Source organism: Malaclemys terrapin, chromosome 4, assembly GCF_027887155.1.
Source record: "Malaclemys terrapin pileata isolate rMalTer1 chromosome 4, rMalTer1.hap1, whole genome shotgun sequence".
Classification (NCBI taxonomy): domain Eukaryota; kingdom Metazoa; phylum Chordata; order Testudines; family Emydidae; genus Malaclemys; species Malaclemys terrapin.
Window position 1 is genome coordinate 3,276,569 of NC_071508.1, and position 18,739 is coordinate 3,295,307.

Sequence of the window (18,739 nt, forward strand, 5' to 3'; positions counted from 1 at the left end):
GATAAACTGTGGGGGAGAGGAACTGTTTTGGGTTGAACCAAAACCAAGATTTTGGTAAATTGAAAAGATTTAAAAAAACGTTTCATTTTGGGTCAAATGAAACTTTTTGTTTGACCAATAATGACACAGGTTGATTTGGTTTTGTGCAATTTTTAATAATTATTTTTATTTTTTTAATAAAATTAAAGGAAATGTTGAAACAAAAAGTCATTTTGAATAAAAAAAACTGAAAGATATTTTTAGAAAAATCAAAACAAAATATTTATTTTTCTCTGAAATTTTTAAAAAGTTTCCCTCCCCCCCTTACCAAAACAATTCAGTGAAATCAACACATAGTATTTCAGTTTACCTGAATCTGCATTTTTTGCTGGTAACAAGGTTTCCGTTTTAAAATGTCACCTCGCTCTAGTCTAAACAATCACTTAAATAAGAGATTTAACAATATTCCGATTTCTGTTTTAGTATGTATGTGTGTATGGATGACATGTACCTACACACATATATTATTTCTGTTCTTTAGTCATTTCAGTTCTTTCCTTGTGGTGTACCTGTTAAGTCTGTGAGTACAAATTGAAAAAAACCCTATGCCATTCTCCATTGTCTATTGGTCCAGATAAAAGGTCTTAGCTATTTAGGTAACAAGATGTAGATCAACTTTGCTTTCTTGGTAAAAGGTCTTAATACGGATATGCTAACTTTGCCTTAGCTTAACATACAGGATATGGCCTGTAGGTCTCTTGTATTACAGCCGAATTTACTTTAATATAAATCTATAAACCTAGTACAATAAACCAAATACTTAAACTAAAATAAAAATAAAATATATATATAAGCAAGCAGGCTAATCCTATAGGCTACACATAGCAGGATTCAGAGAAAATCATTGGGAATTTTCACAGAAAAACTGAACACCTGTGATATTAAAGGTTTCAGAGTAGCAGCCGTGTTAGTCTGTATCCGCAAAAAGAAGAACAGGAGTACTTGTGGCACCTTAGAGACTAACAAATTTATTAGAGCATAAGCTTTCGTGGACTACAGTCCACTTGCATCCGAAGAAGTGGGCTGCAGTCCACGAAAGCTTATGCTCTAATAAATTTGTTAGTCTCTAAGGTGCTACAAGTACTCCTGTTCTTCTTTTTGTGATATTAAAATCTCTTTTCTCTAAAATTTCTGCTGAATAGCATTACTTGGCAGAACTACCATCATTCCACACATCACATTTTTCATTTCACCCCTAAAGTCACTTTTCTGCTCCCTAATTTTCTCATGGCATTTTTCACCTCCTTATTGCGCAGGGTGTAGATCAAGGGATTCAGCACCGGAGTGATAATAGTGTAGAACACGGTGACCATCTTATCCTCCGAGAAGGTGATGGAAGGTCTTAAATACATGAAGATACATGGCCCGAAAAATATAATCACTACAGCAATATGGGAGGCACAGGTGGAAAGAGCTTTGCGACGACCTTCGGAGGAGCGAGTTCTCAAGGAGACTAAGATGATGACATAGGACACAACCAGCACAACAAAACAGGTCAGAGAAATCATCCCGGTATTGGCAATGACCATGACACCAACAAGGTAAGTGTCAGTGCAGGCCAGTTTCAGCAAAGGGTGCACATCGCAGAAATAGTGGTCAATCTCGTTGGGCCCACAGAAGGGTAACTGGATGGTCAGGAGAGTCTGAACGATGGAATGCACAAAGCCACCCACCCATGAAGCCATCACAAGTGAGCCACAAACACACCCAGTCATGATGGTTGTGTAATGGAGGGGTTTGCAGATTGCAACGTAACGATCGTACGCCATCACTGTGAGGAGGAAGATTTCAGTGCACCCAAAGAAATGGCTCACAAACAGCTGTGCTATGCAGCCATCAAAGGAGATGGTTTTCCTCTCCTCAAAAAAGTCTGCAATCAGTTTTGGGGCTGTGACAGAGGAAAGGCACATGTCTACAAAGGACAGATAGCTGAGGAAGAAATACATGGGAGACTTCAGATACTGGCTGCTTTTTACAGTGACAATAATGAGAAGATTTCCCAGCATAGTCGCGATATAAAGGAGTACAAAGAACACAAAGCACACTGGCTGTAACATCTCATTGTGGCAAAGTCCCAAAAGGATGAATTCAGTCACATTCTGCGTGGCCTCCATGTACTCAGTTTAAATAATGGGTATATAGAATACCGCCAATCCACCTGCTGTGACACAAAACAAGGATAGGAATAATCAACAGATATTGACCGGTGACGAGGTGAATGTCAAGATGCATTGACTGAAGTGGTAGACTTTGTCCAAAAATAAAAATGAGCAATATGTAACTCAAGGAATTAGAGAAATTGGCTTGAGTTACATATTGCCATGAACAGTATATACACCTCTACCCCGATATAACGCTGTCCTTGGGAGCCAAAAAATCTTACTGCGTTATAGGTGAAACCGTGTTATATCAAACTTGTTTTGATCCACTGGAGTGAGTCCCCCCCCCCCCGGAGTGCTGCTTTACCGTGTTATATCCGAATTTGTGTTATATTGGGTCGCATTATATCGGGGTAGAGATGTACTCAAAATAATTAGAGTGGAAACTCTGAAGACGTTTCATTATATTCTTCCCCCATAGTGAATCATCAAAGACTTTAACTGTAAGTGAAAAATTTAACCTTAACTACGCTTTGTAATCAGCCCTTCCATGATACGCATTCTATTTTATTCTTATTGCATTGTTAAACACCCTTCAGAAATCCCATTTTTCAGCCAAGGATAACCACATCGCTTACCTTTGCTATCTGAGCACATAAATGCTCAAAAATATTGATTTGTGCATGGAAACATGAAACTGAGTTACCTCGTTAAGTAACCAATGATTGAAAACTGGTCTCTGATTATTTTCATCACAAAATTATTTCACAAAATTTATATTTAGTTGAAAAGCCATTTTAACTGAAAAAAAATGGTTTCAGTGGAGAATTTTGACCAGCTTTACACAAAACCCCAATTTAAACTAGAATTGAAACACTAATTTATCAGCAGGACTCACGGATACACTTTAGATTATCTATGCTGCTCCAAAAACGCAAAGTAGCCATAAACACTGTTTGATTGACCGGTTAACTCTGTCACCAGAGTGGTCATAAACAGGAATGGATTAAATATGGTGTGGCGGGTGGTCATTGCTTATGGACTAGCATCTAATAAACCTATTTTATAGATTTCAAAACTAAAATTAAAATAACAAATAAAAATAATATGAAGATTTTTCAAGAGGGAAGTTTGTAATGAAGATTTTAGAGTCATTCATCGTACTTTAGGTGAATTAGTTGGAGACCGATTGATGGAGGGGGAATTAAATTGGAGTGAGTCGGAATAAAGTGTTTTCTTTTTCTTTTACATTGGTAGAGCTAAGCAGGAAAAGAACAGCATAAAATACTCAACCTTGCTGGAAAACTCACATGGGTTGTATTTGCAGATCTCAAAACTTACCTGGATGGTGATGGGTTTTATTTCCCCTGCTTCTAACCTGCTCCCGTAGCAAAGGTGTTTGGCTCTGAACAACAGTAAGCAGTTGATGAGGGTGATTTACAAGATCATCAGTTACTCCCTACTATATAGATTTTCTGCTTTGTAAATTTCATCCTAACACCCATCTTTACAAGCCCTGTCTTAGGATGTCCTTTGCTGTCTGTCAAATCTGCGAAGACCAAATTAGCGAACTAGAGAAGTGCTTTGGTCAAGGCAGCCCCCAGGAATCTTTTCACATCAACCACTCTCCCAACTCACAAAGCCTCAGGTCGAAGACCATCTCCATCCCTCACTCTGCAAAATCTAAGACCCTACAAGATCTTTGGGGAAAACTGTCTCCCTCTTTGCTGTGAAGTCACAGCAGAAATTTTAAAATAAATATGTAGTAGCAGTGCGTTATTCTCTGGTTAATGAGCTCCCAGAGGCATTTCACGGCTTCTCCACTGGAAATAGTTTTGAAGAAGCACTCCCCTATACAACTTTAAACATGTATGTGAAGCAAACTTTCAAAGCTCTGCTGAGAGTTAGTCCCTTTCATTGTTTTCAAACTCCATCTTTCAATGTGAACCCTCCCCCCCCGCCTCTTCATATTTTCACCAAGTGGTGGCCTTAGAGATCTTGCTATTATCCAGTTCTTTCTACTCGCGCCCCCTACATAACAAGAGGGCACAGGAAATCCAGTGTCAAATTCCTCATTTCACTCCTATGCTTAGAAAGGGGACCTCGAGAACTTGGGCAAAAGGCAACAAGCTCTGTGGACCTGCTGTGTGTGAACAGCCATTGGATCAGGCCTTAACCGAAGAGAACTCATGCCCAACAAAATCAATGGAAAATCGCCGGGTTGACTTCAGTGACTTTTGCATCACCCTTAAAGACTGACATACGGGATTGAACAACGTTTGGATTTCTCTTCTACGTGATAATGTGACTCAACGGTGACAGGACCAGGGCTTGTGACAAGACTGGGGCAATGGGATTTCACTGCAGCGTCAGTTCTCAGAGACACCCTGGCTGCACAGGATGATGGGAGTTCGGAGGAAATGCCTGGTGATGTGGCCACTGCTGCTTACGTTCCAGGATGTTATCTTGTATTCCGCCCTATGCTTAGTCTGGGGTGCCACGGCTGTGGAAAGTGTGGGAAGTCTAGCAGCATCACTGGTGCTGGGACCTCCCACCTCATATAGGCACTTGATACTATTCACAGTGAAAGTGTAGCCCACTCGTGAATGTGCGTCTCCGACCTTCCTACGTGCCAAAGTGCTGACGCTGTTGCTCTTTAATTCAAGCTCTACCAACTCCTGCCTTTACTTCCGGAGATCCCCAGTTAAATCCTTGGTGTGTTGGGTGTCACAGATGGAGGCTGCTACAAAAACAGTAGTGGGACCATGTAATCAAGGATATAAAAGATGTTTGTACTTCATATGGCTTTTCCAAATCCGTACACGGGGGTGGGAGGGGAGAGAATATGGCTTGATACCCTCTCTTCTACTTATGCAGTCATAGACAAACTGGTCCATCATAAGAGAAGAGTTAGTTATTCCCTGGGGTAACAAAATGTTGTGTCATGAAACCACAATTGCAATGATATGGCCAGATCGAGCAGATACAGCAGCCATTTGAGACAATCAAACTATGCCATTGACATAGTATTCATTGGGAATGTATCTCCTTTTTTCCTAAGCGAATCATTCATAAAAGCACTACTGATTTTCTTTGATCATATTTGTAACTCTTACGTCTACATGACAATGTTCAGATGGGTAATTTTCACTTCTGAGTTGTTCACAAACTGTTCGCTTGGACTTTTCTCTCTTTGTATTGAATTTGACATGTTGGTGGCCTGCCAATCCCTTCCTAACTCTAAGTGGGGATCCCAGCTGGCTTCAGTAAACTCCCACTGTCCCAGTCATGAATGGAAACAATGGAGGGGCTGCGGAAGCCTCTTGAAGCCCCTTTTAGGTCAGAGGACAGAAGAGCTAAGCAAGGAAATGATCCATGTACTTGTTTGGACACACTGGCCGTCAGTCATGGTGCTTTGTCAGGTCCACTGCGGCCTGACTGACTCACCCTGCCGAGCTGCCGTTTGTGGCTTCCAAGGTGTATGCTCTATAGCACAGGGAGGCCAATTCCTCACCCTGCTTTGCCCCTGGGTCCACTAATTGAGCTGCCTCAGCAGAGCAAAGAACAGCACAGAGCCCTCAGTCATCCTTGCCTGGCGGCTCCGCTGGTCCTCCTTCTCTTGCTGTGCCTTGGTTTCCCCTCTCTGAAAAGCAGGAGTGAATCCATTTCACTCTCCAACTCACCCATTGCTGATTCAGTTTCCCCCTTGTTGTCCCTCCCATCTAGTTAGTCCTGCCTCCTGGCACTGTATTTGCAGGGTTGAGGGGCGCGGCCTGCTCACAGTCTGGTCATAGGGCAGCGCAGGGGCTGAAGAAACACTGGAGACTGAGGTATCATGATGGCAGGAGCATGCCTAGCTTCAAAACTTCCATTGGGCAGCCCTGCATGAACTCCTATACTATATCCCCACAGGATGTGTCCAGTACTGTCAAAGATGAGGCTGGGGCCTTTCCAAAGGTGAAGGGGCCTGAGGTATGATACCCCAAACTGCTCCTAGGTCTGATGACCCATGCCTTGGTGGGGGTCTGTGTGTGCTAGCTCTGTGCAACTGGTGAGTGGCCCCATCAAATGGAAGAGGTGAGCACAGAATCCACATGTCCAAGATGGTGGGGAGGGTGAAGGAATCTGCTGCCCCTCCCGCTGAATAGACACAAGGCCCAGAGTGGCCCTTTGTGGCATCCCTAAGTGAATAACCCACCCAAACCCCTATTTCTGCCGACTGAGCATGAGCTAAAAGCCAACGAGCTGTGAAGTTACAGCAGAAATATTTAGAGTGAATCATAAAGAGTAGCATGTCATTGCCTTCAGTAATGAGTTCTCAGAGGCATTTCAAGGTGTCGTCATTGGAAGCAACAGTGAAGAGGCAGCTAAGCCATATTGCTTTGGACACATCTTTCAGGCAAACTTTTGGTGCGTGTTGACAGTTAAGCCCAGATTTTTAGGCATTTCTCCACTCGGCATTACAAGGGCTAAGGGATTTAGGTACACTGCCTTTTCAGGTTCTAAGCAGCCTAAGTCAGACTGAGACTTAGGCTTCTAAGTGTCTAAATCACTTTTGAAAATGGGATTCAGCAATCTAAGTCACTCCGGCCTTGTGATCCGGAGTGGAACAACATCTAAATACCTTTACAAATTCGGTCTTTAGTCCCTTTAGTGGTTCTGTGCCTCACACTTACAATTAGATGTTTTACCAACATCTTGTGCTATAGGTTTGAGGCCTTTCTATCTCACACATGGTTCATATCTGGTTCATTCTATCGACACCTTCCTACATAACAAGACATTGCAGGAACTCCTGTGTCAAAATCTTCAGTTGTCTCCTAATGCTCAGGAAGGGGGATCTTGAGAAGAGTAGCAATGGAGAGTTAGCTCTATAGGAAATGGTGGGCGTGAACAGCCATCGCTCCTAACTAGAGCTGTGTAAATAGATTTTTCAGTTCACTGGAAATTCCAAAGATAAACTGTGGGGGAGAGGAACTGTTTTGGGTTGAACCAAAACCAAGATTTTGGTAAATTGAAAAGATTTAAAAAAAACGTTTCGTTTTGGGTCAAATGAAACATTTTGTTTGACCAATAATGAAACAGGTTGATTTGGTTTTGTGCAATTTTTAATAATTATTTTTATTTTTTAATAAAATTAAAGGAAATGTTGAAACAAAAAGTCATTTTGAATCAAAAAAACTGAAAGATATTTTTAGAAAAATCAAAACAAAATATTTATTTTTCTCTGAAATTTTTAAAAAGTTTCCCTCCCCCCCCTTACCAAAACAATTCAGTGAAATCAACACATAGTATTTCAGTTTACCTGAATCTGCATTTTTTGCTGGTAAAAAGGTTTCCGTTTTAAAATGTCACCTCGCTCTAGTCCTAAACAATCACTTAAATAAGAGATTTAACAATATTCCGATTTCTGTTCTACGTGCTCATGCAGTAAAGTTACAGGCCTCAATCATAACAATGCAAAGGCCCATAGAAGGAATGATTCAGCAAGTTTTGCAGCAGAGACATTATACCACCATCAACCAGTGAGGGCTCTGGGGAAGTGCATGCTCAAATGGGTCCTGCCACATTTTGTCACAACATGCTGCTTACATACCACTCCGTGACTGCTCTGGGCCTACAGCTGGAGCGAAGGGAGGACCCAGCATCTGTGGGAAGTCTACCACCACCAGTGGTGCTGTATTCTTATGGTGAAAGCCAGTGAAAGGTTCCCATTGATTTCACTGGGACCTGGATCAAAGGCCACACAGATTTAGGAAGTGGCTGCCGTTTGTTCACCTGTGTAAGATATGTATTGGGAGTAAGGATAAACAACCTCACCCACACCCTCACTTACCCACTGACAGAACCAGTCCTGCATTGATGCATAATGAGAGACCTGTGACGTTAGCCTATCTATAATGACACAAAACAAAGACTCTGACATCTCTTTCAGAGCAGGCACATGGCAAAGCCAAACATATTCCTTTAATACAGTATTCACTGGGATTTAGACTCAGTTTTTGTTTAGGTACATAATGGTCCCACTACTGTTTTTGTAGCAGCCTCCATCTGTGACACCCAACACACCAAGGATTTAACTGGGGATCTCCGGAAGTAAAGGCAGGAGTTGGTAGAGCTTGAATTAAAGAGCAACAGCGTCAGCACTTTGGCACGTAGGAAGGTCGGAGACGCACATTCACTAGTGGGCTACACTTTCACTGTGAATAGTATCAAGTGCCTATATGAGGTGGGAGGTCCCAGCACCAGTGATGCTGCTAGCCTTCCCACGCTTTCCACAGCCGTGGCACCCCAGACTAAGCATAGGGCGGAATACAAGATAACATCCTGGAACGTAAGCAGCAGTGGCCACATCACCAGGCATTTCCTCCGAACTCCCATCATCCTGTGCAGCCAGAGTGTCTCTGAGAACTGACGCTGCAGTGAAATCCCATTGCCCCAGTCTTGTCACAAGCCCTGGTCCTGTCACCGTTGAGTCACATTATCACGTAGAAGAGAAATCCAAACGTTGTTCAATCCCGTATATCAGTGATTAAGGGTGATGCAAAAGTCACTGAAGTCAACCCGGCGATTTCCCATTGATTTTGTTGGGCATGAGTTCTCTTCGGTTAAGGCCTGATCCAATGGCTGTTCACACACAGCAGGTCCACAGAGCTTGTTGCCTTTTGCCCAAGTTCTCGAGGTCCCCTTTCTAAGCATAGGAGTGAAATGAGGAACTTGACACTGGATTTCCTGTGCCCTCTTGTTATGTAGGGGGCGCGAGTAGAAGGAACCAGATAATAGCAGGATCTCTAAGGCCATCACTTGGTGAAAATATGAGGAGGCGGGAGGGGGGGTTCCTACTGAAAGATGGAGTTTGAAAACAATGAAAGGGACTAACTCTCAGCAGAGCTTTGGAAGATTGCTTCAAATACATGTTTAAAGTTGTATAGGGGAGTGCTTCTTCAAAACTATTTCCAGTGGAGAAGCCGTGAAATGCCTCTGGGAGCTCATTAACCAGGCAATGACGCACTGCCACTACATATATATTTTGAATATTTCTGCTGTGACTTCACAGCAAAGAGGGAGACAATTTTCCCCAAAGATCTTGTTGGGTCTTAGATTTTGCAGAGTGAGGGATGGAGATGGTCTTAGACCTGAGGCTTTGTGAGTTGGGAGAGTGGTTGATGTGAAAAGATTCCTGGGGGCTGCCTTGACCAAAGCACTTCTCTAGTTCGCTAATTTGGTCTTCGCAGATTTGACAGACAGCAAAGGACATCCTAAAACAGGGCTTGTAAAGACGGGTGTTAGGATGAAATTTACAAAGCAGAAAATCTATATAGTAGGGAGTCACTGATGACCTTGTAAATCACCCTCATCAACTGCTTACTGTTGTTCAGAGCCAAACACCTTTGCTACGGGAGCAGGTTAGAAGCAGGGGAAATAAAACCCATCACCATCCAGGTAAGTTTTGAGATCTGCAAATACAACCCATGTGAGTTTTCCAGCAAGGTTGAGTATTTTATGCTGTTCTTTTCCTGCTTAGCTCTACCAATGTAAAAGAAAAAGAAAACACTTTATTCCGACTCACTCCAATTTAATTCCCCCTCCATCAATCGGTGTCCAACTAATTCACCTAAAGTACGATGAATGACTCTAAAATCTTCATTACAAACTTCCCTCTTGAAAAATCTTCATATTATTTTTATTTGTTATTTTAATTTTAGTTTTGAAATCTATAAAATAGGTTTATTAGATGCTAGTCCATAAGCAATGACCACCCGCCACACCATATTTAATCCATTCCTGTTTATGACCACTCATAAATACTTCCTTTTGAACACAGAAAATTTAATTCAGTCACCTCAAATCAAATGATAACACATATAGGGTCAGGTTCACTAATAGGCTTCAGCTGCTTTCCACCACTCTGGTGACATAGTTAACCGGTCAATCAAACAGTGTTTATGGCTACTTTGCGTTTTTGGAGCAGCATAAGTAATCTAAAGTATATCTGTGAGTCCTGCTGATAAATTACTGTTTCAATTCTTGTTTCAGTAGGGTTTTGTGCAAAGCTGGTCAAAATTCTCCACTGAAATCATTTTTTCCAATTAAAATGGCTTTTCAACGAAATGTAAATTTTGTGAAATAATTTTGTGATGAAAATAATCAGAGACCAGTTTTCAATCATTGGTTACTTAACGAGGTAACTCGGTTTCATGTTTGCATGTACAAATAAATACTTTTGTGAGCATTTATGTGCTCAGATAGCAAAGGTAAGCGATGTGGTTATCCTTGGCTGAAAAATGGGATTTCTGAAGGGTGTTTAACAATGCAATAAGAATAAAATAGAATGCGTATCATGGAAGGGCTGATTGCAAAGCATAGTTAAGGTTAAATTTTTCACTTACAGTTAAAGTCTTTGATGATTCACTATGGGGGAAGAATAGAATGAATCATCTTCAGAATTTCCACTCTAATTATTTTGAGTATATACTGTTCATGGCAATATGTAACTCAAGCCAATTTCCTCTAGTTTCTTGAGTTACATATTGCTCATTTTTTATTTTTGGACAAAGTCTACCACTTCAGTCAATGCATCTTGACATTCACCTGGTCACCGGTCAATATCTGTTGATTATTCCTATCCTTGTTTTGTGTCACGGCAGGTGGATTAGCGGTATTCTATATACCCATTATTTAAACTGAGTACATGGACCCCACACAGAATGTGACTGAATTCATCCTTTTGGGACTTTGCCACAATGAGATGTTACAGCCAGTGTGTTTTGTGTTCTTTGTACTCCTTTATATTGCGACTGTGCTGGGAAATCTTCTCATTATTGTCACTGTAAAAAGCAGCCAGTATCTGAAGTCTCCCATGTATTTCTTCCTCAGCTATCTGTCCTTTGTAGACATGTGCCTTTCCTCTGTCACAGCCCCAAAACTGATTGCAGACTTTTTTGTGGAGAGGAAAACCATCTCCTTTGATGGCTGCATAGCACAGCTGTTTGTGGTCCATTTCTTTGGGTGCACTGAAATCTTCCTCCTCACAGTGATGGCGTACGATCGTTACATTGCAATCTGCAAACCCCTCCATTACACAACCATAATGACTGGGTGTGTTTGTGGCTCACTTGTGATGGCTTCATGGGTGGGTGGCTTTGTGCATTCCATCGTTCAGACTCTCCTGACCATCCAGTTACCCTTCTGTGGGCCCAATGAGATTGACCACTATTTCTGCGATGTGCACCCTTTGCTGAAACTGACCTGCACTGACACTTACCTTGTTGGCGTCATGGTCATTGCCAATACCGGGATGATTTCTCTGACCTGTTTTGTTGTGCTGGTTGTGTCCTATGTCATCATCTTAGTCTCCTTGAGAACTCGCTCCTCCGAAGGTCGTCGCAAAGCTCTTTCCACCTGTGCCTCCCATATTGCTGTAGTGATTATATTTTTCGGGCCATGTATCTTCATGTATTTAAGACCTTCCACCACCTTCTCGGAGGATAAGGTGGTCACCGTGTTCTACACCATTATCACTCCGGTGCTGAATCCCTTGATCTACACCCTGCGCAATAAGGAGGTGAAAAATGCCATGAGAAAATTAGGGAGCAGAAAAGTGACTTTAGGGGTGAAATGAAAAATGTGATGTGTGGAATGATGGTAGTTCTGCCAAGTAATGCTATTCAGCAGGAATTTTAGAGAAAAGAGATTTTAATATCACAGGTGTTCAGTTTTTCTGTGAAAATTCCCAATGATTTTCTCTGAATCCTGCTATGTGTAGCCTATAGGATTAACCTGCTTGCTTATATATATATATATATATATATATATATACAATCTTTTCTTATAGTTTAAGTATTTGGTTTATTGTACTAGGTTTATAGATTTATATTTAAGTAAGTTTGGCTGTAATGCAAGAGACCTACAGGCCATATCCTGTATGTTAAGCTAAGGCAAAGTTAGCATATCCGTATTAAGACCTTTTACCCAGAAAGCAAAGTTGATCTACATCTTGTTACCTAAATAGCTAAGACCTTTTATCTGGACCAATAGACAATGGAGAATGGCATAGGGGTTTTTTCAATTTGTATCCACAGACTTAACAGGTACACCACAAGGAAAGAACTGAAATGACTAAAGAACAGAAATAATATATGTGTGTAGGTACATGTCATCCATACACACATACATACTAGCCTATGGAGTAAGTGTACCCTAACATTTTGTGAGTGAGGAATGAAATTTGGGCATAGGAGGGAGGATAAAAGAGGTGACCCACCTCGCTATAGTATTCTATTTCTATTCCTATTCCGCTTCTATTCTATTCTATCTCTCTACTACGACTACTACTGTTAGTAGGCTGTACTTGTTCTTCTTAATTTTCTAAGTTTCAAGGGAACTAGGCTAAATCTGGTTTCCTTAAACTTTTATTCTTAGTTTGTTTATTAGGTTTTATGTTTAAGTTTAAGTTAGTCAAGTAAACTCTAAGTTAGTTTTGACAGCTCTGAGCATTTGTTTCTTCTAAACACTGCATCTCTCACTCGAGAATTGAGAAACCTGAACCGCGAGGCTGGTCTGTGTCTCTTACCACCAGGTTATCAAGGAAGGGTGTGAGTATATTAACCAAAGCTTTGTAGCCTATAGTACTATCTTTTGAATAGCAGTAATGCAATTGTAACTTTCTGATTATTTTACCATTTACTTACTAGTTCATTGATGTTAATAAAAGTCTTTACAGTTATATCTATGTGCTTCCTTTCATACCCCCGAGGGTCCTTTGTAAATTGTGTGGAGCCTGATTTGGGACAAGAACTTTTATCTTCTGATCAGACACATTGGCGAGCCTAAGACCCATACTGATTAATATTAATAATCAATTATTATTAATAATATTAATCAAATTGAAATAAAATTAAATTGATAACTTAAATTAATATTATTAGTACACCCTAAATCAGGCTACATATTGCCATTCTACTTTGATGTGAATGCTTGCAACATTTAAGGCTCAGTGAAAAGTGGAAACTTTTCCAGTTCTTTGTTCAATTTTATACCTAATTTCAATTAGATTATTTATGATCATTATTGTAGTCCCAGTAGCACTGGAGCAGTGTGACCCAGCGATAGCCCTGTCTGCAGCTCTGAAGTCACGGGGTACTAGTCTTGGTTCTGTTACATTCTGAATTTGGGTCAGTCACTTCCTTTCTCTGGACCTCTGCTTCTCTCCCATGGTTTGCCATTTTAGACTGTAAACTCTTCAGGGCAGGGACTGTCTTTTACTATGTTTGTACAGCACCAAGCACATGGAGTCCCAGTTTCAGTTGAGGCCACTAGGCAATGCTGCAATACTACTAATAGTAATAATTTTGCATTATGTTCTCATGAACATGTAGGCATGTGCTCACTATGAGGATCTGTTAAATGCAAATGTATATATATATAAAACTGTGTGAATCCTTTTGAGTGTCTCATATCTCCTTTTTTTACTATGTCTCTTTGCAAACAATTATCATTATGAGTGAGGGAGAAACAAAGCTTATTGCATCTTAGGGGTAGTATGCAGAATTCTGAACCATCTAGCTTTGCGTTTAAGTACAATGCAATTTATGTCATGTCAGGGTAGTACATTTTAATTAAGCTGCCCACAGATGGTTGTGCAATATGGGTCTCTCTGGAATTAGAGCTATTTTGGACGGAGTCATGGAAGGGGGGTTCTTTCGACCCATCTGAAAAGAGAAGGTTTGTGAGTGACAATGGTTAAGACATTTGAAATCTGGTGCATGACCCATAATGAACAACTCCACCCTCATGTGAACACAACGATCCAACAAAAAGAACAACAGTCCTGGTGATGAGATGTTCATTGGGTTCAGATTCACCTCCATTAATTACAGTGATGCTACTTGCCCTCCTAAACAAGCTACATTCAATTTGAGACATTAACACTCCTCACAATCAATAGATTCCTGCAAACTTTCTGAATGTGACCACCAGAACTTTAGAGCACTCAAAGCAGAGCATACCTCCGGTTGTGAGAATATGAGAGTCCTCTAAAACAAATCTATATCTTCCAGTAAGAGACCACCCCCTTTCTAGCAGCTGTTCCCTCCCTCTGCTCCCATATTATACACATGCAGAAAGATCATCTTTTTAGAATATGAGTCATCCAGGCCACCCAAGAGAGCTGCCCCACTTGGATACCATGGTTAGCAATCTCCAGAGAAGGAGCAAGACTGAACTTTTTCACCCTTGTGCTTGTCTCTTATGGACAAGGCTAACACCAATAGGTCAAGGAGCAAGGAGCTGTATTGTGATGACTAGATATTTCATTCACCCAACAAAACAGTTGGTAGAAGGCAATGGTATTTGGTTAATGTTGACTTAGGATGGTTTGAGATGGGTGGGAAAGGACCTCCTAGCTTATCACCTCCTTCACCTGTGGGTTCCTGCCTCTTGGAATTTGCCCCACAGTAGAAAAGAGTCATGTCCCAGAAGTCCTGACACTGCATTATGAGGTCACATCAGCATGTGATGGTATTGTATCACAAGAACAGCTTGGTAAAACACTTGTTGATTCAACATGAAGATAACATGTCATCACACCATGCTGCTGGTTTACGATACCCAAAACAATCTTAAAGCTATTTAACTGGACCTCACCCCCAGCACCCGGGCAAGCAGAAACCAGGCAACCTCAGGAAATGTAATGGAATGTATGGGACAGGTGGTAATGTCACCATCTCAGCTATTTATTAAAGTCCCCTTTGGAGATGAATCTTTACATAGCTCTTGAGGAAGTTGAGATAAAATACAATCTTCAGGGCAACTTTTAGGGAGCACACCAGACCCAGTCTGTAACTTGGGAGAAACTATACACAGAATTTCATTGGGGGGTGGGGCGATTGCTGTGGAGGTAGCAGCGAGGTTACAGCTACTGTTCCCTCTTTTCCTTCATATTTCCTCACAATCCTCTTTCCCTAACTACCTCTTGGAAGTCATGGCTGAATCCCCTTCCTCTCCCCATGTCTCTGGATGGTTGGTAAATTGGAGTAGGATGGGTGGGTGAAATGGGGTCTTCCTCACTCCATGACATGTGACTGGGCATGACAGTTTGCTCTCTCTCCCTTCTTTTGGCTTGCTCTGCTCACCAGCTCCTGGAAAATGTTCCTAAGAATTACTGTCTTGAGTATCAGTGAGAGCCTGTAAAACATCTAAACCCTTGAGCACTGGCTGCAGATTTGGGGTCAAAATACTAATAACTCAGTGACATAAAATGTTTGTGTATTTTGAACTCCTATAGTGAACAACTATAGTGCTGCCCAGAGGAATCAAGCATTGGGCAAGTCCCCAGCAGGTATAAATTGGCATATCTCTGTTGAAGTTAGTCAGTGAACCAGATCCCAACTGGTGTCTGGAGTTGTTCGGAATCTAGACAGCCATGCCAACTTCTACCAGCTCTGGATTTGGTCCTATTAACTTTTAAAGTGACAGGACATTAGATCCAAAAATAAATTATTTTGCTTCCTGTTCCCACTGCTTGTAACTATGATCACAGACTTGCCACGAAATCTGTTAACAATTCTTGGAGTGGGTTCCCTTGAGTATAATTAAAAGTTGGTTTTAAGGGGGTCCTGGTGCAATGCAACATTTGAATAAGTCACAGCAACAAATCCAATTCCAGTTTTTAGCTAAATAAACCTCAAATGTTTGCCACCTAGAACTAGGCTGATGCAATATAAAATGTTATTGCTTTGCAAATGCTGCTGGAATCAGAATTTGGATCCCAGGTGCATGAATTTCACATAACTTACTTTAACTATTTCTCCTTCAACTTCCTCCCGAGGAGATCAACGACTGCCAGAAGAAGAGAGTGACCTGGTCAGAGAAATAGGGAAGAAAGCTACTCACTTAGGTCAAGGTCTGCCAGCAAGGACAGAAATAGCCATTGGTCCATTCTGAGCCCAGAAGGGCCTTGGTATGAAAATTTAACTCGGTGCTGACAGGGTTAAATACCCTCCCCAGATCCTTAAGCACATCATTAGTGACCTTTAGATTACATAGAGGGACCTTAAGAATGGGTCTCATTTCTGGCCCGGGGGTGAGGTTTGAACATCATCCGGCCACAAACTCTTTACTGTACCAATTGGCCAATGCCACACTTCAAATAGCCCTGTAGGAACCAGGCTTCCCTGTAGGTTCTTAAGCTGATTGCACCTGGAAGACTTTAATTGAGGACCAGGTTAAAGTAGCAGAAATTAAAAAAAAAACACCTCAGAAAGCATTGACAATGAAGCCAATGTAACCGGCCCACCTGTCTGTCTGTCTGTCTGTCTATCTGTGAATCTCTAATGCATCCTTCATCTAGCCCTAAATAGAAGGATTCGCTGATATATAATTAGTCTTCCTCTAGGACTGTAGTCTTTGCTCCTTCCACTGATAAGCCGTATTTCTGAGAGATTGTTTCCCTTTACTTTTTCTTTTCTTACAAAGAAATTAAAGCACAAAGGGTCAGATTTTGAAAGATACTTTGGTGCCTAAGTCAGGTTAATTTTCAATACCCTTAAAAATCTGTCCCTAAACCCATTGACGTTAATAGGAATCTTCCTATCGACTTCAGTGGGCATTTGACTGGGACCCTAGTGCTGGCTCAGTCCAATTAAACTCTCCCCTTTGAGGAACATGTTTTCCATTCTCCATTCATGTTTTGTGGTTGTTCTGTATTTAAAATGAGTTGAGGCTAGAGAGAGGGGTTGGACTGACAGATCTGGAGAGTGAATGTTCTACAGTTATTGCCAGAACAGGTACCCACCACGCAGACAAACAAATTCCCCTGAAATGTGTCTCAGCCATGACTATGCAAGACCCCACCCCTGACAGCTACTATCGGACTGGGGAATTCAGCCCCCATGATTCAGGGGGGACACCTGGTGCCAATTGTGACGGTGGTTTTTGCTTAGCTGACAGTCAGGAACTATACTGAGAACCCACCAACTCATTTCACATGTGCGCCTGAAGAGCCAACAGGTTGTAACAGTCCTGGGCAAGTCCTATGGGAATATACTGGAGGAGTTAATGCAGGGCTGACCAACGGGCATTTGGAAGCTAGGCCATTTACTGCTTCTGCTGCTGGCCTGGTGTTGCCGGAGTCCCTGTTATTTCGTTTAACATTTAAACATATTCTTCAGAATTACAAATATCGTCAAAGAAAATCAGGGTTGCATTCACGAATGATTCGCTCGGCAAAAAAGGGGAAATTTCCCAAGGATCACTGTCACCATTTGATCATGTTTACTGGCTTCTCTTGTGTGTTAGTTCTTGCAGTATTGTCACAATTGTGGTTTTTTGACCCAACACCTTGTTGCCATAGGAGTGATTAACGTCACTCATCTCTCATAATGGACAAATACGTGGAATACTGTGTAAGTAGAAGAGAGGGTACCAAGCCTTATTTCCTGCTCCCCATGTACAGATATTGCAAAGGCAGATGAAGGAAAAATATAGTCTATATCCTTGACCACCTGGTTCCAATCCTGCCTTTGTGACAGCTTCCATCTGGACTGACACATGAAGAGTTTAATCAGGGATCTCCATAAGTAAAGGCAGGAGCTGGTACAGCTTGAACTAAAGAGCCACTTTGGCACATACGAAGGTCGGATATGCACCTTGACTAGTGGGCTACAGTTCACTGTGAACGTATCAAGGGGCTGGAGCACAAGGCAGGATGTCGCAGCACCAGTGGTACTGCTAGACTTCCCAAAGTTTCTGGGTTCCTCTTCCACACCAATGGGGGTCCCAAACTAAACATGGGGTGGAATACAAGCGGCATCCTGGAATGTAAGCAGCAGGGACCATGTCACCAGGCATTTCCTCCGAACTCCCATCATCCTGTGCAGCCAGGGTGTCTTCAAGAACGGATCCCGCGGTGAAATCCCATGGCCCCAGTTTTGTCACAGGCCCTGGCCCTGGGTCACAGTTGTCACAATATCATCTGGAGCAGAAATCCAAAGGTTACATCCTGTATACCAAGGATTAACGCAAAAACTCTGAAGTCCACAAGGTAATTTTCCATTGATTTTGTTGGACACTGGCCTTAACTGAAGACAACTAATGGCTGGTCACACACAATGGATATTGGCCATTGAAGAATCATTCTAGACAGGACGTCTGTGATTAGCACCAATTTAGGTCATATCGTTATGTCTCTCTGACAATAGAGACCTAACCAGGAGAACTATAAGAGTCATGACTTAGCCTAGATCATAGTCTCCCAACCAACCTGTGGACACAGATTTGGAGCTGTGCTAAAGCAATGCTTCAGACATCTGTTTCTGGCCTCAGGGAAATGGGATCAGGAATGAGGGGCAAGGCCAGAGACCTCCCAGTCAATGAGCAAGGAGCACCAAGTAGATGCAGAGGTAGACAGGCTCCTGTGCTCCAGAAATTTGGGTTGTGATGGAGAAATGACGGGCAGAGACGGGCTCCCCAATACACAGAATTAGCCCCTCTTCTGCCCCTCACTCTGTTCTTTCCACTTCCCACATCACTAACAACACTGCTCCATCCATATCTTCATACATCATAGAAGAAGTCAGGGAACATCGCTGCCCTCCACGTCT

General features: G+C 41.9%; 2 protein-coding genes across 3 annotated transcripts; one reads left to right on the forward strand and one right to left on the reverse strand.

Moving 5' to 3' along the window:
• Nucleotides 1-1,223: 1,223 nt before the first annotated feature.
• Nucleotides 1,224-2,153, reverse strand: LOC128835657 (olfactory receptor 4S2-like). Its single transcript, XM_054025245.1, has one exon. It carries the CDS (start codon nucleotides 2,151-2,153, stop codon nucleotides 1,224-1,226), a length of 930 nt encoding a protein of 309 aa, XP_053881220.1.
• Nucleotides 2,154-5,506: 3,353 nt separating this feature from the next.
• LOC128835655 (olfactory receptor 4S2-like) lies at nucleotides 5,507-11,760 on the forward strand. Of its 2 annotated transcripts, XM_054025244.1 has the most exons (2): nucleotides 5,507-5,521; nucleotides 10,846-11,760. In XM_054025244.1, the coding sequence occupies exons 1-2, from the start codon at nucleotides 5,507-5,509 to the stop codon at nucleotides 11,758-11,760; spliced, it is 930 nt and encodes a 309-aa protein (XP_053881219.1). The 2 variants fall into 2 exon arrangements, with proteins under 2 accessions (XP_053881219.1, XP_053881218.1); XM_054025243.1 differs by lacking the exon at nucleotides 5,507-5,521 and having other exon boundaries at nucleotides 10,831-11,760.
• Nucleotides 11,761-18,739: the final 6,979 nt, after the last annotated feature.